Source organism: Anopheles gambiae, chromosome 3, assembly GCF_943734735.2.
Source record: "Anopheles gambiae chromosome 3, idAnoGambNW_F1_1, whole genome shotgun sequence".
Taxonomy (NCBI): Eukaryota; Metazoa; Arthropoda; class Insecta; order Diptera; family Culicidae; genus Anopheles; species Anopheles gambiae.
Genome location: NC_064602.1, coordinates 79,028,865 through 79,054,623, shown reverse-complemented (window position 1 = coordinate 79,054,623; position 25,759 = coordinate 79,028,865). Strand labels below are relative to the sequence as shown.

At 48.0% G+C, this 25,759-nt stretch overlaps 3 protein-coding genes across 8 annotated transcripts in view; all 3 read left to right on the top strand.

Annotated features, from left to right (window-relative positions):
• The first annotated feature begins 3,321 nt into the window (after window positions 1–3,321).
• On the top strand, window positions 3,322–21,200 carry LOC1270602 (sterol regulatory element-binding protein cleavage-activating protein). The gene is made up of 8 exons (XM_061653319.1): window positions 3,322–5,533; window positions 13,528–13,875; window positions 13,957–14,131; window positions 14,208–16,883; window positions 16,959–17,127; window positions 18,122–18,472; window positions 19,037–19,243; window positions 19,320–21,200. The coding sequence occupies exons 1-8, from the start codon at window positions 5,100–5,102 to the stop codon at window positions 19,499–19,501; spliced, it is 4,542 nt and encodes a 1,513-aa protein (XP_061509303.1). The 5' UTR covers window positions 3,322–5,099; the 3' UTR covers window positions 19,502–21,200.
• Window positions 21,201–22,715: 1,515 nt separating this feature from the next.
• Window positions 22,716–25,759, top strand: part of LOC1270603 (failed axon connections) — a 52,120-nt gene continuing 49,076 nt past the window's right edge. For 2 of the 6 annotated variants that reach the window (XM_061653314.1, XM_061653312.1), the window contains exons 1-2: window positions 23,191–24,014; window positions 24,588–25,278. In XM_061653314.1, coding sequence (XP_061509298.1) covers window positions 24,868–25,278 — 411 coding nt within the window. In that variant the 5' untranslated portion in view covers window positions 23,191–24,014; window positions 24,588–24,867. Of the gene's footprint in view, window positions 24,514–24,587; window positions 25,279–25,759 lie in introns of all 6 variants that reach the window. The other 4 variants (XM_061653317.1, XM_061653311.1, XM_061653315.1 and 1 more) reach the window with 4 other exon arrangements.
• The window catches only part of LOC1270605 (disco-interacting protein 2), a 199,555-nt gene continuing 198,979 nt past the window's right edge, over window positions 25,184–25,759 (top strand). The window contains exon 1 of the mRNA XM_061653304.1: window positions 25,184–25,278. Within this exon, the coding sequence (XP_061509288.1) occupies window positions 25,274–25,278 (5 nt within the window). The 5' untranslated portion in view covers window positions 25,184–25,273. The remainder of the gene's footprint in view (window positions 25,279–25,759) is intronic.

Here is a 25,759-nt window from a genome sequence, read left to right as displayed (position 1 = left end):
CGCATCCGTTCCTGAGCCTGAATTAATTAACATCATCTTCGAAGGGCTTGGCAGTCCGTCCCACACCGCTGGAATGCGTTTTCTGGTCGAAAAAGTGGAGGATTTGAAGCCACTTTTGAACAAGTTCGAGGCGATTCGACCACGATATGTTGCTAAATCATCCGAGACGCCCTTTCCCAGTGATCGCAAACGGGTTACAACTAATCGGGGAACAACACCAACAACTGTCCGTTGTTTCAATTGCTCTCAGTTTGGTCATCATCAGAGTGCTTGTACACGCCAATCGCGTTGATATCGATAATGCAGAAACACTGCCATTAAATGAATTGCACGAGGTGAGTGCTTCTTTTCTTAAGTCAGGGAAAATAATCATGACAGTCAAAGAATATTCCTTATTTGATACAGGTAGCCCAGTAAGCTTTATTAATGAGAAGATCGTACCTTTATGCCTGTTATCTGATCCAGTTCCTTCCAACTACAAAGGTTTAGGAAATTCGCATCTTTATACTCGTGGCCAAATACACTGCCGAATTCAATTCAGGGAGACGATTCTCCATCACATGTTTGTTATACTGCCACATACATCTATGGCATGGCCAATAATCATAGGGAAGGATCTACTTCCAGCACTTAATGTTCATCTTATGTATTTCAAAGATCACATCCCGCTTAAACGAACTTGCATTATCCCTACAAAAACTATAGAGGAACAAAAAAGGAACGTTAGCAAATCTGGTATATTAGATAATGCCTTTAGTGAAATCTGTGCTATTGATACATTTGAATCTGAATTTAAACTTGATACTGGCCCTTCTCTATCCCTCGAAGAGACTTCAACCATTTTGTCTATTTTTGAAAATTCTTATATAAATAATACTTCTAAAAATAATGAACTATCAAATACACAGATTCCACTAATGCAAATAAGAAACTCGTCTGCAAGTTCCGCGGCCCTTATATAGTTCATAAAGTACTTCCCCACGACCGTTATGTAATTAGAGATGTTGATGGATTTCAGATCACGCAGATGCCTTATGACGGAGTTTTAGAGGTAGACAAACTTAGGAAATGGTCTAATAACATATAACATAATGTATTACTAGACAGCATCGTATTGCTTTAATTAGAATAGAATTGAGGTCAATCCTAGGTCAGGATAGCCGAGCTGTAATATCTTAGACATATGACCACGATGCGGCCACTGTGCTTCGTGTGTCAAACTTGATCATGACCGCTGTCATGATCATCGTGCGCGCGGCAATGAACAATAAACGTCATTCGTTTACGGATCGTCGTACCGGCAACATCTTCAGTCTTCTTCTGTGTCGGTTTATTTCTTCTGCCTTTATTCTTCTGCCTTCGGACTGTGCTCAGTTTGAGTTCATCGGTTGATTTGAATTAATTCAAATTAATTCTAATCATTACAATATAAAAAATACGATAAGATTTTATAATTGAATGCATTAATTGTTTAGTTCTTTCCTTGGGGTGCAAATGTGTTCCGCAAATGTGTCACCAAATAAACGGTGCGCTAAAACGAAATTTGCGCGAGCTACCGTAAAATCCAAAGGTAGCTGAGAGCGATCCAAACGTAGCTGAAAACGATTCAGACGTAGTTGCAAACGATTCAGACGTAGTTGATTGCGATCCATTCTCATGGATTGCGATCCATAGCAACCGGATAACGATTCAAAGGAAAGTGAGAACAGGTGTACAGTAGGTGACCGCTAACTGAGAGGTAAACAAGCTCCAGTTAACGAACAATGTTCGCTAACTGGAGTGACGTTTCTATGGATTGATTGTTTTGATCGGTGTTGACTGGAATAAACATACCAAACTTTTTTTTCATTTATATTGATATAAAGTATAGTAATTCGTGTAATAACATAAACTAATAGCAAACGTAGGCAAGAGACCCTAAATTTGTTTGAAAAATGCACATTTGCGACAAATTTCTCTTCATGAGATTCCGGATGTTTCATGTTTTGACGTTTAAGTGTTCGTTAACTGAGAATCACTCCAGTTAGCGAACCTCCAGTTAAAAAGCACTCCAGTTAAAACACATCCAGTTAGCGGTCACCTACTGTATTATGATATTTTGTTATTTCTTTATAAAGGTAATCATTATTTTATATGATTTTAGACATTTGACATCTAAAATAAAATCGTTTTGCCTATATTTTGAACATATTTCTGTAATTTTTGGTTACCAAAAATTAGTGATGGGTGCTCGGAATCGCACCTACTCGTTTCCGATTCCGTGTTCGAAATCATTTCCCGAGCTGATTTTGATGCTAGAAACGATTCCGATTCCGGAGCCGATTTCGGAGTTGACTCCGGAGCCGATTCCGGAGTCGAATCAGAATGTGGAATCGTAATCAGTACTGGAATCAGAATTGGCTCCGGAATCGGAATCGATCTGGGAATCTCCAATTGCTCCGGAAACGGTATCAGAATTGACTCCTGGGATGGGGGATTAGCCGGGAATGAGAATGAGTTCTTGAATTGAAATAAGAGACGAAATCAATCCGGAAATCTCCATGAGATGTTTTTCTCTTTTGGCACAACATCCGCTGTCGATCAAGGCTTGCCTGTATCACTAGTGGGTTTGGCTTTTAGTGACTGAATGATTACACATAACAGGATAGTCATTCCTACGTATGAGGGCACGGTTCATTTGGGGCTTGAACCCATGATGGGTATGTTGTTAAGTCGTACGAGTTGACGATTATACCACCACGCCGGCATGTGAAATTTTCACAGAAAAGCAGCGCTCGCGTTTCGCGACGAAACTATCGAAGTTAGCCATACTTTCGTGCTAAAAAGTATACGGTTTGACAGATGGAAAGTGTCGCCAAACATTATTGCGGCAGATTGGTTGGGTCATCTAAATGCAGTGTTATGGAGCTGTCGAAACTGAAGCCGATTCGGGAGCTGATTTTGATTCCCGATCCGATTCCGAAACCGATAATGATGCCGGAACCGATCCCGGGATCAATTCCGGAGCCGATTCCGATTCCGAAGTCGATTCCGATTCTGAGGTCGATTCCGATTCCGAAGCCGCTTCCAATTTCGGAGCCAATTCCGATTCCGGAGTCGATTCCGGAATCGATTCCGGAAACTGATTCTGGAGCTAAAATGCGGAATCGATTCCAGAAAACTTCGGAGGTAGCCGGAATCGATTCCGAGGAAAACTTGATTTTGCCCATCACTACCAAAAATGGCCTTTCTCTTCCACTCTTCTTCGTTGACTGTCAACTTGTAAATCCAATATGGCGCCCAGACGTCACCTCTTAACCAGCCTGCCCGTCCTGTCAAATTTGCAAAATAGCAAAACGGGGAGCAAATAATAATCCGAAACGTAGATTCATACCGCGCGCGCCGTGTAAGTTTCCGCGTTCCGCATCAACAGTGAGCACAGCGTTAGTGTAATTCGGTCCCTTTTTTTATTGCATCATCCCGGAAAGGAGTTCCACATACTGCCAGGAAAATCCGAAACCGAAAGGACCCCCCAAAACGGGACGTGGCCGTAAAGTGTGCGTGTGTGCCGTGGTGTGAAGAAGCTTGTGAAACGGGGCTCGCCAAAGGGGCAGCAAAATCGTTCCCCTCTCCCCTGTGTGCCGCCTGCGCCTGGTCACGCACAACATCACGGCAAGCGGGGTACGAAACGTGGTGTCGTGAATCATCGAAAAAAAAGGGCTCCGCTATTTCGGCAGATGGACAGCGATTGAAGACGCGAAGGAAGAAAACGCACTTGATAACGCACCAGCGACGAACGTGTGTTTTGTGTGTCCCGGGGGCATGATGCGTTAACTTTGCTCTGAGAAAAGGAGCGTGTGGCTTGGCACACTCAAGAAGGGGCCACCGATCCACACAGTACCACCACCACCCCACTCTCTATTCTGCCATTCGACGCGTACGCGAAGAGAAATTATGTAATTTAATAGCTTGCCTCTCTTACACCACATTAGCGGCACTGCGGCGGATGAGGTGGCAGCGCACACGTGCAGCAGCAGCGGCGAGGCCCGTGGAGTTACGTGGAAGCTGTTTGCCCGAGCTAGCACAAGGGGGAGACCTCAGCAGAAAACCGCACCACGTTCCGGAAGCGCAAACACACGGCGGCAGCAGCGCCCGAGTGCGATAGCCGCTTGAACGGAACGGCCTGCCGAAGAAGAATCGATCAAAGGCAAACATGATGATAATAGCGCAGAACGGGCAGGTCTTGATAGGAGCGAAGAACGAGCCGATTACATGGTGCAGCAGCACAGGCACCACACCGTGCAATCTAAATCTGGTGTTGCTGCCAACGCGAGGAGGAACTAACCGTACGCCGAAGCGCAGCGAAACCGGCCCCACGGCCACAAGTGGAACCAGCGGCAGTGAACGAAAGTGATCTTGTCCCATTCATCGTCATTACCATTGCCATTGTAACTTAATCAACGCCGAATCAAAGATTGGGAGCACGAGAGTGAGAGAGGCGAGTGCTGGAAGTGAAACATATTAAAAAGGTGCAATCGTCCCAAGGAAGCGGCTTTTAGCAATAACAAACCAAGCAGGCTTCCGAGCAAAAGTGCTCCCACAAACCAGCTGGTAGAGCTTAGTTTAAGGCTTTTTAACGTGTTTTATTCAGACAAAAAGTGTGCGAAAAGACGTCAATCATTTTTATTTGTTTTTAGTTTAATACTCTAAAACGGAGTCTAAAACCCCCAGCGACGCTAAACGATTGCCCCTCGGTGAGTGAGTGAGAGAGATGATATTGCGCAAATTGTGTGTGTGTGTGTGTTAGTGCTTGTGTAGGGTGAGTTGCATGCTTTCCCGCACCTGCACTGCTAAGGGCGCAAAGGATAATGCCGTACGCAAGGAAACCACACCGGAAGTACTACGCAAGGGGAGGCCAACATAACCGACGAACGGGGTTGAGAAAGTGACTCCTGTGTGTATGTGTTTATGTGCACCGGGTGAAAAAATAAAGGTGTGTATTTATATCGCGAGTGCAAAAGTGTAAACAAACGTGTGTGCAAAACAGAAAAAGGAAGGGGGGAGTTTTCCGTTTTATTGTGTGTCTAGGGCCTTCGTCCCCTACTGTTGCCGCCTGCATCATGACGGCATCCGCTGGTGTAGAATCAATGTCACCACCACCGTCCGCTGAAGAGCGCATCAACCATCTTACCCATCAGCAGCAGCAGTACGTCACCTCCAATCACAGCACATCACAGCTGGCGCAAAGGAAACCACTGTTGTCACAGCAACAGCAGCAGCAGCAGCAACAGCCCAGTGCTGCCAGTGGCTTCACACAGCATCCATCGCTGGGCCCGGCCACGATGAAACCACCGCCCCGACCTACAGCAACAACGGCCGGAGCCCGTGGGCCACCAAAATCACCGTCCGACCGTAGCAAGGGAGCCGGCGGCTCCACCGGCGGCACCACGCTTCCATCCCGCGTGTCACAGATCTACTACAAGCATGGGCTGTTCCTCTCCAGCTATCCGACGACGGCGACCAGCTTCGCCCTTGCCATCATCATCTTCTGCTGGTGAGTTGAGGCGGGATAACGTGTAACGTGTTTTATAAGGCGATCTATTTTTACCCACAGCCGGGGGGAATTTCCACCGAGCGTTTTGCTTTCGGGAGAGAAACACAATTCGGCTGTCTGTTGATGTTGTGGGTGGCCGTCTTTCCAGCCGGTTGTGCTGGCCTAGGTTTCCTGTTTTGGCGGGCTGAAATGACGCAATTTATCGAGATTGAAAGCTAACGGGAGCGTGAGCTTGCTTCCCCGGAGGATGTTGGCAGAAGAAGATTTATCGAACAGAGTCGTGATTGATTAATTGTTTATTTATTAGCTGGTTTATTATCTAAAACTATAATAATTGGTATCAAAAACTTTTGGCAATAATAATTAGAATTAGAAGAATTAGAATCAGGCAATAATTCAATTACAAACTTAGGCCGGCCTGTCGGAGTGCTCAGCGAAATCACTCACTGTCTTGCGCCGTCTTGCCGTCTGTCTATCGCCGATCCCGGCTTTAACGGATGACATGAACAAAGCTGGCATTTCTTTTGCAACCTTGGAGTTGCCCTATTATGCCTACTATTTGCAAGTGCGAGCCTTAAATCAACTTTGTTCAGCTGTCAGGTGGTTGATATTTCCATAATTATATAGGTTTGGAGGTTCCTTTCGCATCTTGAGTCACCAGGAATGTATGGATTAGTGATGTGGAAAAATGAAGTTATCGTCAGAATCGATTTAGGAGAGTAGGTTCAGAATCGGATTCCGAAATCGGAATCAGTTCCGGAATTGGAATCTGCTCCGGAATCGGAATTGGCTCCAGGATTGGCTCGGGAATTGGCTCCGGAATCAAAATCGGTTCCGGAATCCAAATCGACTCCGGAATCGGAACTGGGTCGGAAATCAGAATTGGTTTCGAAATCGGAGTCGGTTTCGGAATCGCCATAAGAATAGGCGTTTGGGTGTAATGATGCTACGTATTGATAACTGCAAAAAATTCAAATTTATTTGTAAACAATCAATACTTATGGAGACTCAATTGACATTTTCGAGCACGAATAATCGGAAATTCGAGCAAATTCCCTTAAACTGGAGCCTTAAACATTCCTTAATCTGCACCAGTTTAAGGGAATTAAGAAAAAGGCCTTTAAAATCATCTGTGATGCGGCTTTTTCGTTGTTTTCTTCTAGATTCGCTCGGAAATGATGTTTCCTATCGTTATAGTTGGTCATGTAGCCAATTTATACTTAAATATATCGATGTTTTATAAAATACCGTCGCACAAAATTTGCTTCTGTTTTTCATTAAAAAAATCAAAGCTACGAATGTAAAATGAGCTCGACGGCATCGTCAATCGATAGAAGAATGTCTAATTTAAGAACTCATCAAATCTTAGCGCTTTCAACACACTTGATCACACACAAATCCACAATTTCAGGCGTATCGAGTACTAATCGAGCAGTTTTTTTAAAACAATTTCGGGCAAATGTCACTTGGGGATTCCCGGATTGATTTCACTTCTGACACTTCTTATTTCAATTTAAGAACTGATTCTCATTCCGGAGCTCATTCCAATTCTGGAGGCATTTCTGACTTCGTTTCCGTAGCAAATTGTGATTCCTAGGTCCATTCCGCTTTTGAATTCGGCTCTGGAGTAGATTCCGAAATCGGCTCCGCAGTTAACTCTCGAATCGGCTCTGGAATTGATTCCGCAATCGGAATCGGAATCGGAATCGGAAAGGTCTGCTCTGGTGTCCGGAGCAAAGTTCTGTTGTGTTTCGCTCTTACCAACATAATTCCGCTTGATATTCCATTCCATGACTTCTTCATGTCCTTCATAATTAAATATCCCTGAAATCATTTTCTTCGTCCAGAGCACGACTTACAAAGAATTGCTCTAGTTTTTTATATGCTCCCAATATTCTGGTACTTCAACTATACCTGAGGTGTGTTTTTCCTCTTCCTTACTACGACCGTTGTAAAAGGTGCTACGATGCGAAGCCTGTTTTTAAGGGATCGGGTATCTTTGGGATAAAGAGACCCGATTGAATAAACTGGAAAGCATGGGGTCCAGTGTTCTGAAGATCAGACAGGCATTTTAAATTAAATTACCGATCTTTTTATCCATTTGTATCCGTACTAGTGATGGGTAAGGTTGACGAAAATCCGGAGTCGACTCCGATCCGACTCCAACAATTTTGGAACCATCTTCACAAGGCAGCTCCGTCCAGCTTTATCCGGAGTTGGCCGTCGAAACAAAGGCCTGTACATGAAATGCACATTGCACCGGACGGCTCTAATTAACGCCTATCTACTCCGATTCCGGTCGACTCCGATCGACTCTGGACGACTCCGAATCACTCCGACTCCGGTCGACTTTTACTCCGGGTGGAACTAGTGGTTCCCAGTTTGCCGGAATCGGAATCGGACTAACAACGGTCGGATCGGAGTCGTGGGTGCGCGCCAGAGAGCACATCACTAATCCGTACCGTTTTCCCGTAGCAAGAATTGACTAGGCTTTTCCAAAGTGCTTTTACATATAGAAGCCTGTATAGGCCGACAAGGCCATTACGCCAGAAAATAAGAGAAAGAAATAGCTTGAAGATACTGATGATGGTCTAACGGCGATCTCCTTATCGTACAGCTGTTCCAACTCGCCAGACTTGGGTCCAGTAACCGTTTTCTAGTCACGATTTAATGTTTGGTAAAAATGCAAGTCTAAATGCAAGACCAACCGCCATCATCGTTCGCTGGGAAGGTCGCAATGGTAATAGAGATAATACTGATGGGCAAAAAGTGTGTAAAATTCTATTCGATAGCAATATTTTATTCATAATCAGTACAACTTAGGAAAAGGAAAGCGACCATCAGTGTAGGCCTAAAACTTATCAGTACCACGTCTACCACGTCAGAGGGCTCGGTACGTCGGTATCAACGTTGTTTTGATTACATACACTCACAAACACACATTCCGCCCACCGTTTCGTCCGCCGGCGCACCATCTCTTACGCGCTTGTACACTGATAGCAGCGATAGATAGACTCTCCCGCACGGTTGCAGCACCACCACCGAACACCACGGGGCTGACATTCGTAGGATGCAAATTTTGCGCGCACCAGAAGGTATGCGGTCCGTCTGACGACCACCGTCACGATTTGCATGCTACATTTTTGACGTGCAGCGCAACAAACCGCACCTCAAATGTCTTACCAAGCGGAAGGAAGGAAGTCGTTCGGTAAGGTAAGCGCAACGGCAACCGTACTGCCCTCCGTGTAAGGGGCCGACAAGGGGCCTTTCTCTTCGCTGCGCAGTTCTCCCAAAGATGGCAATATGTCTTTTTAAAGAGGAATTTGAAACAAACACGTAAAGGAAAGACAACCAACGCCGTATCTTCAGTGAGTGACAGCGGCTGCTAGTGTGTTGAAATGTGTTGAAATAACAGTTTGCATGGAAGCGGATGGCGGATCGTGATAAAACGAATCGATGAATAAATTATTCTCTATGTCCGTATGCTTGATGCTGATTTCGAAGAGAGGGGCCATGGGCTTTTCTACGCATCACAGGCTTGTGGGTGCTCTCGATTTGTCTACACACCCAACCTTTGCCCGGGGAATCTTCCCGCTTCAAAACCAGATTGCCTCTGTTTTCATTGATAATCTTTGATTTCTTTAAACTTGAAGTAAAAGCCAGTTCGGGGCCAAACGGTCATACAGAGTGCAATGGTCACTTGCAGTTATTTCTTGCAAATGCAAACGTCATCATGATATATAATTTCTTAATACTACTTACTTACATATTCGGTGTTAAAATCGCTTTGCGGTATTATCCTTCTGCAGGATTGACCGAAATCGCTCACGGTCTCACAGTAACCGCACGATTGTGTCTCCTTCTGCCAATTCGTTATCCAGATCCCTTAATGTCGGACGCTTCTACGCGATCTTACCGCCTCAACGCACTTTTGAAGTCGTCCCAGAATTCACCTATCTTGGGTCAAAGGTCAGCAACGACAATAGCATGGAAGCCGAGTTGCGCGCCAAGGATGCTGGCTGCCAATCGGTCATTCTACAGCCTGAAAAATCAGTTCACCTCAAAGAACCTGTCGCGACGGACGAAGCTGGGACTATATAGTACCTATATAGCACCGGTACTCACATACGGCTCTAAGACATGGACACTGACCAAATCTGACGAAACCCTCTTAGCCGCGTTCGAGAGGAAGATGCTCAGAAGGATACTTGGCCCCGTATGTATGGAAGGATAATACAAGATACGCTATAATGACGAGCTATACGAGATGTACGGCGACCTCACTGTCGTGCAGCGTGTCAAGCTCGCCAGGCTCCGGTGGGCTGGTCATGTTGTACGCATGGAAACGGACGACCCAGCCCGTAAAGTCTTTTTAGGCCGTCCACAAGAGGACTGAGGAGGCGTGGAAGGCCCAAATGGAGGTGGCAAGATAGCGTGGAGGCGTCCGCCATTAAGGCCGGGATAACGGAGTGGCAGACGAAGGCGCAAGACCGTGAGCGGTTTCGGACACTCCTGATGCAAGACCGCAAAGCGGTTGTTGCACCGGATGAGTAAGTAACTAAGTATGCTAGGATCTGGGTTGACGGAGTGGCAGACGAAGGCGCAAGACCGTGAGCGGTTTCGGACACTCCTGATGCAAGACCGCAAAGCGGTTGTTGCACCGGATGAGTAAGTAACTAAGTATGCTAGGATCTGGGTTGACTTATAGAAGATGGTTCCACTCTAGTGATCGGGATGGCCCTCTCTAGCGCCAGATTGAATAGGACAAAATCCCGGCCCCAGACCTTTGGTGTGGTAATAGCAGGGTGTGAGAGTTTTCTATCCACCTTCATCTGGCAAGGCATTCTAACTAGGATTTTCAGTTTGGCCGGAATTTAAAAGTTCAATCTTTATTCTATATTCTTCATTGCGTCGTACAGTTTCACCCAGGCTATGTTATCATATGCGGCTGTGAAATCAATGAAGAGATGGAACGTGTTATGTCTGCATTCTTTAAACTTCTCCAAGATCTGCCCCACGGTATTGCTTAAATTATTGTTTAAATATTGGTTAAAACAAGTAAGTGTTCTTATTGGATACTTTAAGTATGATCAGAAGAAAACAAACAGTAATATCTGTTGGATTTGCTGTGATTGTGATTTACCCAATGAGATACAGGGCCAAATCCTTAGCATGGCCTTTATGCCCCATGTTCCCTTACGCTGTTTTTGTTACTGTTTGAACCATCGCTCCTCTCTAGACAAGCTGTGGTGAATAAAGAGCGCCGTGTTTACTCCCGGCACAACGGTGGCTGGCACGTGCGCGAATGTACGCCTTCTTTTGGAGCCAGCTTTTCACCACACATCGTCGATTATTTCCTTTCGTTCTTTGCGAGAGGGGAAAGGGCACTTTTGAGATTAAACATTACACAAGCAAACAACAAGTATTTCTCCCATTGCTTGGACCGTCTTGGTTGGACCTGTCGGGGGAGCGGGAAGAACGCACTCAGACTTTAGAAACAGAGATAAGAAGGCTCGAACCGATGTGCGAGCGGAATATATCCCGACATCAACGACCTCTTTCATTGGTGGAGTGGATGATTTGTGTTTTTTTTTCTTTCTTTTCGTCTTGGCGCTTTCAAACGTTTACTGGACGAGTCGATGTCCTTCAAATTATGGGATTCGGTAGACGCGATTATGCTCGCAGAGGAGTCGTGATTAGTGTGTTGCTAGTCGGGAAGCATTTGTTAACCCCCTTCCCCTTCCCGTCAATGACCGTGACCATGACCAGCTGGGTGACGGGATGGGGCTCCGGTACTAACTGGTACTAACTTGATCAGCAGGTGCGGTGTGTGCGATAAAGTCACCCGGGACTCTTTTGGTCATTATCTCGGATGGTTTAGGTGCACATTGTATGATGTGTGACACATTTCAGTGGGTTTTATCTAATATTTTTGCAAATCCGTTCATAAAATGGGGGTATCATTGTAAAGGGTGACGTCACTTTTTGTATTATTACAGCAGTAATGAAAAGGTCATTGTATAAGCTACAAGCCCATGAATTTAGATTAAAACATCGTTCAAGTTCAATCGTACAGCTCTTGCTTAAAGAATGCAAAGTTCACACCTTATATTTGCATATCAATGTTAATTATTTGCTTGCAAGGTCGGACTAGGGTGCGAGCATGAGAATGATGCATTTTGTTCAGATTCGTGCATTGGTAATTTGGGAGAGCAATAACGTAAAAAAAAGATTTCAAAACTTTTAAATTTTAAAATTAGTATTTTTGGACGTAGACCCACGTCTTCCTGGTGTAGATTGTTCCTAATTGGGATGTATTGCATGTTCAAGAACTGCATATGCCTGCTGGCTGGTCCTGTGATATCGTTTAGTCGTACGACCTAACCTAACATGGACATCTGCGCTGCAATCTCTCGTATGGATCCTATCTCGAATTCGCAGGACTGAATGTCCTGCTATTGGTTAAACTATTATTTCACAGATAGCGCCAAAAGTTTTGAAGTCTGACTTTGGACGACTCCAGACGACTCTGCACGACTCCAGACGACTCTGGACGACTCTGGACGACTCTGGACGACTCTGGACGACTCTGGACGACTCTGGACGACTCTGGACGACTCTGGACGACTCTGGACGACTCTGGACGACTCTGGACGACTCTGGACGACTCTGGACGACTCTGGACGACTCTGGACGACTCTGGACGACTCTGGACGACTCTGGACGATTCTGGACGACTTCGGACGACTTCGGGCGACTCTGGACGAATCTGACTCTAGGCGACTCCGGGCGACTCCGACTCTGGGTAACTCAGACTCCGGGTGACTCCGACTCCGGGTGACTACGGGCGATTACGATTTCGGGCGACTCCGAACGTCTCCGACTTCGGGCGACTCCGAACGACTCTGGACGACTCCGGGTGACTCCGAACGTCTTCGAACAACTCCAACTCCGAACGACTCCGACTCCGGACGACTCCGACTCTGGATGACTCCGCACGACTCGGAACGACTTCGGGTGACTCTGGACGACTCCGACTCCGGACGACTCCGACTCCCGACGACTCCGACTCCGGACGATTCCGCACTACTCTGAACGACTCTGGACGACTTCAGACGACTCCGGACGACTCCGAACGATTTCAGGCGACTCCGGACGACTCCGACTCCCGACGACTCCGACTCCGGACGATTCCGCACTACTCTGAACGACTCTGGACGACTTCAGACGACTCCGGACGACTCCGAACGATTTCGGGCGACTCCGGACGACTCCGACTCCCGACGACTCCGACTCCGGACGATTCCGCATTACTCTGAACGACTCTGGACGACTTCGGACGACTCCGAACGATTTCGGGCGACCCTGGACGAATCTGACTCTCGGCGACTCCGGGCGACTCCGACTCCGGGCGACTCCTATTCCGGGAGACTCCGAACGTCTCCGGACGACTCCGGACAACTCCGAATGATTCTTGATGACTCCGGACGACTCCGGACGACTTCGGATGAATCCGGATGACTCCGAGTGACTCGGTATGCTAAGCGGAGCAATTTTTTCTGAAGTCGGTTTTGAAATTATCGGAGTCGGATTGCTGTCGACTTCGGATTTCTGTCAACTTTACTTGCTCGTCACTAGTCTGCACACCAAATTTTACATTGTTTCCATGTCTTGGAGGTACAGGTTTTTTTGTGGTTTATTGTGTCCTAAGACTATTGGAGTGATTGGCCTGGAAACAGCAAACATGGGCACAACTCAACTTCCATGCTGTTGTCAGTGATGACCTTTGACCGGAGATAGGTGAAATCTTGGACGTCTTCAAAATTGAAAAGAACGTTTTTTTCTAATAAGTTATTCATTGTCGTTTGAATTTGTGGTTTGCTATTACTTTGAAATCATTTTATAGATAATGAAGGCAGAATCCTACATCAACGCATGGTCCCGAAAATAATTCGCTGACTACATCTGCCATCTCTTCTCCATTTCCGTTACAGCTACCCACTGCTAAACATCCCCCTACCGGGGACGATACCAACCAAAGTGATATTCCCGTACACGGAAAGCATTAGCGAAAATTTGCACCTGTCCAATGCGAACCTGACGAGCGAATTCTACAACCCGTTCAGCTTCTCCGGCGGCAACATGTTTAACATCTACAACATCAGCGTGGAAACGCCGTTCCCGTGGGCCCGAATCGATCCGCTACTGTACGTGCAGCAGATCATCATGCGCACGAGCGTGGTACCGTGGGAAGATGATCTGCTGCTGACCGATGCGTTCCGTGCGCCACTGTACGAGGTGTTCAAGCTGCTAGAGATTATACGCAATCACGAAGATCAGAGGTAGGTTGGAGGGGAAGTTTTTCCCTCAATAATGGTGTAGTAATCGTGTTTGTTTCGCCTTTTCTTTTTTTGTTGTTGCAGCAAAACTATGCTAAGCCATCTCTGTCTGCATGTGGAAAATGTGAAGCGATCCTCGCAGCAGACCCTGTTTCCCGAGTACAACTGCTTGCTGCTATCGCCGGCCAATCTGTGGCAGCAAAACATGCAGAACTTCAATAAGGATAGCAATCTGTTAAACACGGTGTACGTGAATCATGTAAGTTTGCTCGCTCTTGCGATAATTTCGGCTCAATTTACTGAACTCTTTATTCCCGTTGGACTCCACTTTCTAGAATCTCCAAAAGTCCAAAGTCTCGACGGCAGAAATGCTGTTCGGCATACCGCTGCGTGACACGGGAGTGAAGCGGTACCCGATGCGCGTCCGGCCGCGCATCATCCAGTACGCGGTGACGCTGATTTTGCGCGAAAACAATCCAGCATTTATAGAATCGTTAAAGCAAAAGCTTACCCGTGCGTACCCGCTGCATCAAAAGGAACCCTCGACCGATGCATCGGGCGGCGTGCCGGCCCAGCCCGAAGCACCCTCGGCCCCGAAGCAGCAGCAATCGATCATGTACATCTTCTACCCGGGCGAATTCAACTGGAAGGAGGTGCTGCCCCAGTGTATCGCGTTTTGTGTGCTGTTCATTTACGTCTACTTTTCCGTGCGCAAAATCGAAGCCATCCGGTCGCGCATCATGCTAGCGTCCTGTGCCGTGCTGACCGTGCTGGGCAGTTTGCTGATGTCACTGGGGCTGTGTTTCTTCTTCGGACTCACGATCAGCTTCCAGTCGAAGGGTGTCTATCCGTACCTGGTCATACTGGTGGGGCTGGAGAACGTGCTCGTCATTACGAAGAGTGTGCTCACGACGGACAACAATCTGGACGTAAAGATACGGGTCGCACAAGGCCTGAGCCGGGAGGGCTGGTCCATTACGAAGAACTTGCTGACGGAAATTACGATCCTTACCGGGGGGCTGGCGACGTTCGTGCCGGTAATACAGGAGTTTTGCATCTTCGCGATGGTGGGCCTCGTGTCGGACTTTCTGTTGCAGATGCTGTTCTTCGCCACCGTGCTGGCGCTGGACATAAAGCGCGTCGAGTACAGTGCCGAGGTGCGGCGACTGCCCAAGATGCTGTACTTCAACAACGAGCTAAGGCGGGGTACCGGGGCCGCCGCGGGACAGGCGAACGGTCCGGCACGGGAAGTGCGAAACGGGGGCGGTTCGATTAATCGCTCCCGATCGCACCCGAAACTGACGGGTCTGGAGCAGGCGGCGAGCCATCCGAAGACCGGGCCGGGCAGCGGGAAGGATGTGAAAATACCGAAGCGCCTGCGGATTGTAAACTTTTGGGCTAGGACAAGGTTTTTCCAGCGCGGCTTCATGATCTGGATGGTGCTGTGGATTTCGAACATTATCTACAATGCTGGGCTGATCGAGGAGCTGTTTGTGATCGATAAGAACCTGACCGGGCACGAACGGTTGCCGTTGGACGCCGGAGCGCCTCGGTTTGAGGGTGGCGGACTGGCTATGCACGACCTGGGTGATCCTAGCACGGAGGCGACGCTCGAGATGGATCGTTTAAATTACCACAAAAACCTACCGGATGCAGGCATGCTGAGGGGTGGTGGTGGTGTTGCCAGTGACAAAGCAGGAACCGCCGAACATCGTGCGCTGAACGTATCGGAACAGCTGCAGCGGTTGAAGCACCCCGACTACGAAACCGTCTACCAGCTGTCCAATTTCCACTGGTCGTCGATACTGAAGCAGTACAACGTGTCGCTCAGCGGACGGTACGTGACGGTGCTGCCGGCGATTAAGCTTTCCCACGCGGTCAGCCCCGCGACCGCCATCCAGCTGCGCAACGCGGACGAGAAAGCGCCGCACCATTTCCAGTGGAAAGCGCTGGCGGTGGCGCTCGATCCGCTCGACTTCAGCGATGCCGACACGGGCGACGGGTCGCACGTACCGATCGGCAACGCACCGTTCTACCCGAAAACGCCGATGGAGATACTGCTCACCTGCATGCTGCTCGTGGTGAGCACGTTCGTGGTGACGTACACGATGATAGTGCTGTACCGGTGCGTCTGCACGCGCAACTACGCCGAGTGGCGGGCGAGCTGGCAGGAGAGCGACAGCGAGACGGAACCGAAGCCGGAGCAGTGCCTGCTGGAGGGCGTCCCGGTACAGGTCGATGGGCACGTGCACCGCATCGAGTGTCTGGTGACGGACGGGAACATGGTGGCGAGCTCCTGCCTGCAGGGCCAGGTGAAGGTGTGGGACGTGAGCAATGGCGAGCTGCTGGCGGAGATCGACCGGCTGCACTACTTCGAGCTGCAGCAGCACCGGGGCAGCTCGGCGTCGCCCCAATCGCTGCCCTCGCCGCCCACCGCCGGTGTTCTGCTGCGTAACGATCTGGGCGAACCCATTACCGGGCTGCAGGAAGCGTTCCCGGTGGCCGGTGGTTCAAGCAGCTCGCCAGTGTCGTGCTCACCGCCCGGCACGGCCGTAGCCGCTTCGTTCAAGCTGCGCAAGAAGCTGCACTTTAATTTCTCCAGCCTGGACGGTGGCGCGGCGGCGAGTGCGCAGGCAGCGACCGACTCGAAGCTGTTCGACTTCCAGGCACAGTACGAACGGTTCTTCACACCCTGTTCGCCCCCGGCCGCAAACGGTGCCGTGAACGGTGGAAGTGGGTGTGATCTGCGGAATCGCTTTGCCTCGAACGGAGCGCCAGTGGCGAGCTGGGCGGAATCGAACGCCTCGACAGAGGAGCAACCGTCCTACAGCCACTGGATGGCGCGTCCCACGACACTGTCGAACGAGTGTCCGCAGCCGCCCGGGAGTCCAAAGCAGCAGCAACACCACGTGTCGCCGATCTGGTGTTTGGACTTTCTCGACAATCTCATCGTGATCGGGTGTGCGGACGGGCGGCTGGAGTTCTGGGAGGGCAGCAGCGGTAGTTTTAAGGTAAGGAGCGAAAAGTCGCAACAAACCGGGAGAGACTAATATAAACCTTTTTTTTTGTTAAATTAACCCTTCCAGTGCATCCACGATGCAGAACATTCACACAACAATGGCGTGACGAACATCAAGCTGACGGGGGATCGCGTTATAGCGGCCCGGCTGAGTGGACGAATTGACTTTTTCCGCCTGGAAACGTACAACCAGGGAAGACAGATCGATTGGGGCTTTACGTCGGCGTACCGACGAAGTGAGTGACAACTCCCTTTCACCTAAAACCAGTGCTGCAAAATGTCACTGTCAATGTCATAAAAAAATCTGACTGCAACAAAATCTAACTCATAAGTCCTTTGATAATCAGAGGTGATACTTAAATAGATTGGTGTGACCAATGCATGCTTCGTGACATTTTGGCGACCAACGTTTGATCAGTCACTATGTCATGACTTTTTTTTAAACTGTGATCAGTTCTGCAAAATGTCACCCGTCATGACAACTTCTGGCTGAAACAAAAAAATGTCAGCGTTACGAGCTTTGACATTTGTGACATTTTGTGCAACCAATTCTTGTGCAGTCACTTGGTCAAGACATTTTCCGTCGGTGATGATCACGATAGTCATGAGAGATATGCGGTGCTTGCGAGTGGTTCCGAGAAACAATGAGCATGGTTTCTCGCTCTGTTTGACCTGATAGACCAGGCAAACCTGACTGAGCGAGAAAGCATGCCCATTTTGCTGTTGGGAACCACATGCCTAGTATATTCCAAAAATGTCGTGATTATCACCAACAGAAAATGTCGTGATCAAGTGAGTGACCAAGAGTTGGGTGCCAAACAAAATGTCATCAAGCATGTGATTGGACCACCAACTGTTTGAGTCTTACCTTTGATCATCTCAGTTGTGTACGTGAGCTAATTTGAGCTTCATTTCAGTCATGAGTGTTGGTGATTGAAACAGTGGCATTTGGCAGCACAACCAGAAAAAATCATGCTTATGCTCGCGACGGCATTAAGCTCAACTTGTCAGTCAGAGTTTCGGGTTTGACCCAGGCACTCGCACGTCGCATTCGGTATGTCATGACGCACCTTCTATGAGTATCAGCAATGAACATCAAGCTACCACGGATATGTTCATTGTTTTCGTTGGTGAATATCTCGTGATGCTCATGACATTTTCCAGCACTGCTTAAAACAATAATGAAGGGTTAATCAGTGTCATTTTTTTAATATTTTTTCTATTTCACAGCACACATGCGAACCGGCTCGGCGGGTAGCCTCGGTTCGCTCCAGGCAGCGATGGCAGCGAGCAGTGGGCCCGGATCTCATTCCGCGTCCGAGGAGCTGCGCTGTCTGCTAGAGTTTCAGCAGCAGGGCCACCAGCAACCGGTAACCTGTCTCGAGGTGGCAGGCAATACCGTGATGACGGGCAGCCAGGATCACACGCTGAAGGTGTACCGGGCGGACAGTCACGTGATGCTGTACACGCTGCACGGGCACTGTGGCCCCATTACCTGCCTGTTCATCGACCAGTGGCAGTCGGGGATGGCCGGTTCGGGCTCGCAGGATGGATTGCTGTGTGTGTGGGACCTGACGACAGGTAGGGTTTCGGCAGTGTGAGCAAGCACTGTGCAGTTCTGTAATCCGTTTAGTGGTGGGAGCTCGGAATCGGACCTACCAGATTCCGTGTGCGGAATCAATTCCGGAACTGATTCCGGAACTGATTCCGGAACTGATTCCGGAGCCGATTCTGGAGCCGATTCCGGAGCCGACTCCGGAGCCGATTCCGTAGCCGATTCCGGAGCCAATTTTGGAGCCTATTTCGGAGTTCACTCCGGAGTCGATTCCGATGTCGACTCCGAATCTGTAATCGATTTCGGATTTGGAATCGGCTCCAGAATCATAATCTTCTCCGGAATTAGTATCGGTTCCGGAATCAGCCAATTCCGATTCCGGAGCCGATTTCAATCCCAGAGCCGATTTCAATCCCAGAGCCGATTCCGGAATCGACTCCAGAAACTGATTCCAGACCTACTATCCGAAATCGATTCCACAAAAATCTTCGGAGCTTGCTGGAAACGATTCCGACGAAAACTGCATTTTTTCAATTACTAAATCCGTTCCCGATTAACACGCTTTTCGCTCAAACACGTTCGCTTTGCAGGTGCCTGTATGTACAAAATTCAAGCGCACGACGACTCGATCGTTGCGCTGGTCGGTTCGCCCAGCTACGTGATATCGCTGGGGTTGGACGAACGGATACGCGTTTGGGACCGGTTCCAGGGCCATCCGCTCAACACGATCACGGTTTCGCACGCCTACTCGGCACTGGTAATGCTGACGCCGTCCCTTCTCGTTACTGGCAAACCAGGTAGCGTATTGATGTGCATAATGTCTCTTATTTTAAATATTAATAAACGATTACTTTTTTCACTCCTTTCACACAGGCGCCCTTGTGGTGTGGGATGCGCGGAGCGGTGAGGTCGCCCGGGAGGTTAAGCTAGACTGCTCCAACATGCAGCTCTGCCCAAAGATCATGCTGCCGGCGTGTGGTTCGGTCATCTGCGATTACGGCAATCAGATGCGCATTGTGCGGTTCCCGCTCGTTGCCGCTGACAAATGTGACTAAGTTAGTCGCATGTGTGTTTGTATGCAAACACGGAGACACAACACATGTTTTGTAGTAGGGGTCTTACACTTACACGTATAGCAAGGCATTAGTGTGTGTTCGATATGGACCGGTTGGTCTCTTGGCATAGCCGTTGCAGTGACTGAGGTACGCCGCTAGGACTGTCTTATTCGATCTTATTCGAAACAAAAAAGCCACGGCACTCGAAAAGGTGTACCAACACTCCCCTAGATGAGAACGCTCGCCAGTAGGATAAGGTTTTTCCGTTTTTTGTTTTATTTATCCTTTAAACCCAATTTCTTTTAAAGTGCGCTCTAAACATCCCCAAACAACGCCCCAGTTCAGCGAGTGTTCGGCTCTCTAAACGCTTATGTTCCTTGTTTTCCCAGTTTGCTGTGCATGCCACTTTCCCCGCCTCCAGTCATTGTGTTGTATGTTGTTTTCATTTTACCACTTAACCCCAACACATTTAATGTTGTATGTCTCTGTAGTCAAATGTCTCTCACACATAATTTATAAATGAACGTGTTTGTTTTGTGTTAAATGTGTGTGTTTTAAAGCCGTTATTCTGTTCGGTTTTTCTTTTTTAAATTAATGGCAGCAAAAACAGCGCTTGTTGTATGTCCATGGCTAGCAAATATACCTTTCTTTGTCCTGGTATATGTGTACGCCTGTATTGTTTTGTTGAATTGTTCATGCAATTAGTTCAGCTCAACGCTTTACGCTCAACACAAGCGCGCGCGCACGCGCTTTAAATATTAAATTAAAATATTATTCACTTTCGATTTGCCTAGGTGGGTTCATCGATATTGAGGTGTAGTAAGTAAGTTAGTAGTCGCATAAGTTATTCTTTTAGCACAATATGACACACACACATAAACACCCAAAGCTACACATTACACGCGAACAAAAAACGAAATTGTAATATCGAAAGGAACGGGAGAGAATGGCTGGACAGTAGTAGCATGGGGTCGTCCGCAGGCAAAACCAAAACACAAATTAATAATCATCCGCGTAACCGTAAGTGTGATAAGGAAAGATGCCTTTTTTGTCAAACTGAGCCGTGTCGAGCGGTTTGTCCGTACACGCTTGTTCAGGACGCAGCTTGTTTGCAATTACAGTAAAAAGAAACCGAAACGAAACAGCGTGAAAGGATACGCCGTGTAACCTGTGTTTAGTGTGATAGTGATGCTCAAAGCACCTAATTTATGATTTGTGAACAAGGGGAAAAAGGAAGTGCAGAGATTGACGTTCGAAAAGCAATACAACCTAATTGTACCATACAAACAGCAAACACAAACAAGAGTGCCGAGTGAATGCAAAAGAAAAGCTGCAACAACAACAAACACACTAACAGTCACATTAAAGCACGCAATATACAAATGCAAAAAACGAAACAGAACAGAGAGATTAGCACTATTTTCATTAAATTATTTAAAAAAACCACCTCGTATTTAAGGTAATATATGTATTATGCATAGGACGGGTGGTGATGTTGGACTGCTATCGATAACACGCGTACACGCGTAAGGCAAACAAACAGAGCGACTAAACGTTAACAACAAAAAGACCAAACACTTCACAATGGACTAGGGAAACACAAAACAAAGAAAATTGCTATCAGTAACAGAGAAAGTAACACCGCCAGCACCACGCAAAATAAAGAACAAAACAACTTATTGTGCTTCTTTTTGATAAATTGTGATTGATGCGTGAAATCTTATACCAACATGATGACAGTTATGTAGAACTTTACTCTTTATTTTTGAATTGTTTGATGCAAATATTCAAATAATTGTGCTGCCCATCGACATCATGTACTAACATAAATCAATTCAAACAATCCATACTATTTGCCAATCGGAGTATATGGAGGCTTTAATCTGGACCGCTGACTAATCCGACGCTAGTGATAACGACCGACACATGATTAACATATTAATAGCATTTGTTTCCTCTGTTGTACGATCGCCACCATGATTACCGTACCGCACTGCATCGATGGGCGGTTAAAAAGGGAGTCGAACGGGGTTAAGCGAAGCATCAATTAAAACCCAAACACAATAATGTAATCATGAACGCGAATGCGGGATCACATTCCAGCGCTTACATAGGGCACAGTGGGAATTGATTGCATTCCCCCATGAGTCATCCTAATATCTTTGAACCCGGCATGGCATGTTACTGCTGCTGCTAAGGTCAAGATCTCTACCGAAATCGATTCGATTCGGAGGGAGAGTTCACCCAGGCCCTGTGACTTTGGTTGAATAATGAATAATCCCGCATTATTTAATTACGATTCGATAGATTGTTTGGTCAATTGTTTGAAACAATCCATGCTTCTTGTTTTGTCTCAGCCATGGCGATCACTGGAACGCATCATTTGCATGCAGTAGTATCCGCTCGGTGCGCAGCGCACGCCAGTGATTCCATGCGTGATTCTGGTCGCATTCCATCACGATTGAGCGAAAGATCACGATCACCGTACTGGCTGCTACTGATTTGGGAAAAGGTGCTTGCGAAGGGAGATTAAAATTTGGACAATGGATAATTTTAGAACGCTGCATTTTTTGGAACACGTTAGAGCAGTGGGTTTGATAATTCGGGTTACTGCTGAAATAAATGAATTCATTTCACGAAAGCTGTTTGACCCGTAGAGGGACCTCCGACCTATTAGGAATCTTCTCGATCCTATTGGAATATGATATGATATTTGGACATCAAGGATCTGAAGGCCCAGACAGATTCTGTGTTCAAACATTTCGACAAAAGATCCAAGAAACGAAAAAGAAGTCTTTTGGAGCTACTACAAGTCATTGGAAAGCTCCAATCTCAGAATGATAACGACCCGTCATGCTCCATTTATGTTTAATTGTATGCGTTTTTATATGCAATCTAAGCTGAAATAATGAACCATTAAAAAACAGACCAGAAATAACTCTTTCTTTAAATTACACTTCAAAAAACTTCTTCAAAGATAACAAGCAAGAAATGGTTGAAACCTCGTTCGACAGAATAGTGATCTTACTAACAGCTTAATAGCGTTTGCTGCTTACAATTTAACGAGAAATCATGGCCGGCCGACCATTGTGCACAGTTGGGCGTTATGGAAATGAGACCCCGTAAGCGTTGCTAGGCAACGGCCGTGAAGCGTTTCGCTCACTAACACAGGCGCGCCCGAAAACCGCTTCCGCCCGGACGCTCATTTCTCGTTAGACGACGCGACAAAGAGCTGGAACCATGGGCAAAGTGCCGGTCTCGGTGGACAAAATAAGGGTAGTGGGATTTGCTGTTGTTGTAAATTTAATTCTTCAAATATGAGTAAATTATTATTATTTTGAGGAATTTTGTATCATTATTTGAAGCAAAAAAGTAACGTTAAAGGTTCCACCGATGATTCCTCATGTCCATAAAATTGAAAATATTTAAAATGTGTTATACCTCTGTGTAAAATACAACCGACAGTCCCACATGCACCTCGAGCTGCTTGTTTGTGTGTGTGCGTGTGTGCGTGCGAAGCGAAATTCACAGAATGCGTTGAGTGCCGCCGAACGGTGAGCGCCCGTTAATAGCCGACCGTTGCCCGTTAAACGCTCCACGCAAAAGGGTGTGCAGCAGCAGCGGGGTTGGAAGGGGGGTCACTCACACGGCTTTCATTCAAAACTGCTACCCCCGCCGACAGTGGATGAGTGTTTCAATTTCAGAAAAAAGCTTGACACAGCCAGCAGCAGCAGCAGCGAGCAGCGAGCGCGTCTTTGGTCCGCACAAGAAGGCTTGTAGCAAACTCCCACATTTGCAGAGCAGCAGCAGCATCAGAAGCAGCTTGGTTCGCTTTACCTGTTCGGGTTAGTGATTTTCTCTGTGACTTGGTTTCGGCATCCTCTTTTTTTGGTTGAAGTCTCAAATAAAACAAAGCATAGGAAATACGATCAAGTGAAATAGGCGACGCGCTGGACGCGCCTCGTTTCGATTGTTCTGCCGGGAAATTATTCTAAAAGAGGGAAACGAACGCCTGCCGTAGGGCTTGGCTTTCTTTCTTTTTTCTCAACTGCAAGCAAGTTTTTCCGCGTCCCATGCATGTGTGTCGATCGGTTTAATTCGAAAGTGTGCGTGTGTGTGTGCGTGCGTGGGGGAGAAAATCAGTGCAAGCGGGTTTTCGTGATTTTCACCGTGCGCTGGAAAGCCAGAATGAATTGATGTGTGTGGAATGGCGCGCGGTGATTTGATCTGACTCTCTCGTGTCTGTGCAGACTGTACCTCTCTACTGCATACGGCCCTGCAGGCATTAGCACGCTGTCGATGATTTTGTTCCGTTCCAATCAAAGTTGGCGTACGGTGTGTGTACCGTTGGCTCAGTTTCCTTCCTTAACTCGACGGCAGCAGCAGCAACAGCAGCAGTGTTGGTGGTGGTTTTCTTTGGTGTGGTGGCTTGAGCAGCACAAACGAAAAAAAAAAGAAAAAAGGTTTTCCGTGACATTAATTTAGCCCAACCGAGAAGTGTGTTCGAGGCTCGGTTTGTATTGAAAGATGTTTGTCGGAGGATGAAACCGTTGTACCCACCCGAAGAAGCCCCTTTCCAATTTCTGTGTGCGTGTATGTGAGAGAGTATGTGTGTGTGTGTGTGTCTGTGTGCGTGCGTGTATGCAAAACGAGGCAGAAAAAGGGCAACCCCTCCCCCGCGCGACACAAGAGTAACTTTATCTCTGGGCGTGTGGCTCGAAAAGGCCTCGTCGTCCCACCAGCGGTCTTGGTGAACCGGGCGCGCATTTTCAATCTTTGCGACGGTTCAATTCCATCCGAGGACGCTCACTCGCTTTCGTGGCAGTAAGAAATGTCTTTTTGCGGACAGAATACTGTCCCACAGAGCGTGCACTGACTCTGCATCTCTGGAAGTGCGTTTTGCAGAGCAAGAATTCTGTGAAGTCTCCAGAGATCAGAAAAGAGTTCTAGCAACCCTGCGTGCCGACTTAGATTTTAGGCTCTTTGTTCTCCCATCCTTCACGACGGCCAAAGTAGGCGCCTCCGCCCAGGGTACTGCAGCTTCCTAAAGTTTCGTTTCTCTCTTCTTTATCCTTCTTTTTTGCAGAAAATCTTCCAATAGCCGAGGAAACACGGGAAACCACACGCATTTGTTGAAAAAGTGCACGGAATTGTGTGTGTGTAGAGTGTGTGTTTGTGTGTAGTTAGTGCGTTATAGCGAACGAGAGCGTACCCCAAGTGTTGCAAGTGCCAAGTGTGACGATCACCAAGCAAGAAGTGTGCTCCTCCCCCCCGCGTCTTTCACGAACTCTTCCGGTAGCATCCAGAGCGTTAGTTGAAGCGCCCAAACCCAGCAAGCACAAACCTCTAAGCGAAGCAAAGCGAAGATGGCCACCGAAACCGAGAACAAGCCCGTCGTTGCCGGCGAGGAGGAGAAGAAGGTAGAGGCCCCAGCTGTGGAGGCGGCGGCAGCAGCAGCACCGGCCGCAGCAGATAAGCCAGCGGAGGCTGCGGCGGCGGCGGGCGGCGGTGACACGGCCGCCGATAAGAAGCCGGAGGAGAAGGCCGACGCTGCGCCGGCCGCCGGCGGCGAGGGTGGCGATGGAGCGACCAGCTCCGATGCGGCGGCCGCCCCGGCCAAGAAGGAGAAGGAGATGAAGCCGACCGTCCACAAGGCGAACTTCGAGAAGGACGTGGTGTACCTGTACCAGTTCACCCGCACACCGATGCTGCCGTCGATTTCGCCCTTCTGCCTGAAGGTGGAGACCTGGCTGCGCCTCGCCGGGCTGAAGTATGAGGTAAGTGGGGTGCCTGCCCTATCATCTCCAATTCTCCATTTAAAAAAACGGTGCGTGTGTGTGTGCGCCAGTCAATCAAATCATTGAACGCGACGTCACCGTAAACATGGCGCGCAACCAGCGAACGCCACAGATGCAGTTCTACTCCATCCCGAGACGAATTGATGCTGGTGGGACAGGCTCTGGGCGCGCGCGGAGGTGGCGGTTTGGAGTCCGGTTAGGGGTTTTGGGATGGGCCGGATGGAAGAAGAGATGCTGGAGCACACCGAGAGCGCACGAGAGAGAGCAGTGCACCAAGAGAGCAGACGAAGCATATACAGCGAGAGCAAATTAATGATGAGAGTGCAAAAAAATGGCATCTCCCCAGCATCATCTCCAACTCGTGGGCTGGCCCGCTTTGTTCTACCCGATAGAAAAGGGGGGTTTGTGCAATGCTCTGCTGCGATTCTTTGAGTGGGTTTTCGTTTTTGAGGAAGAAGTG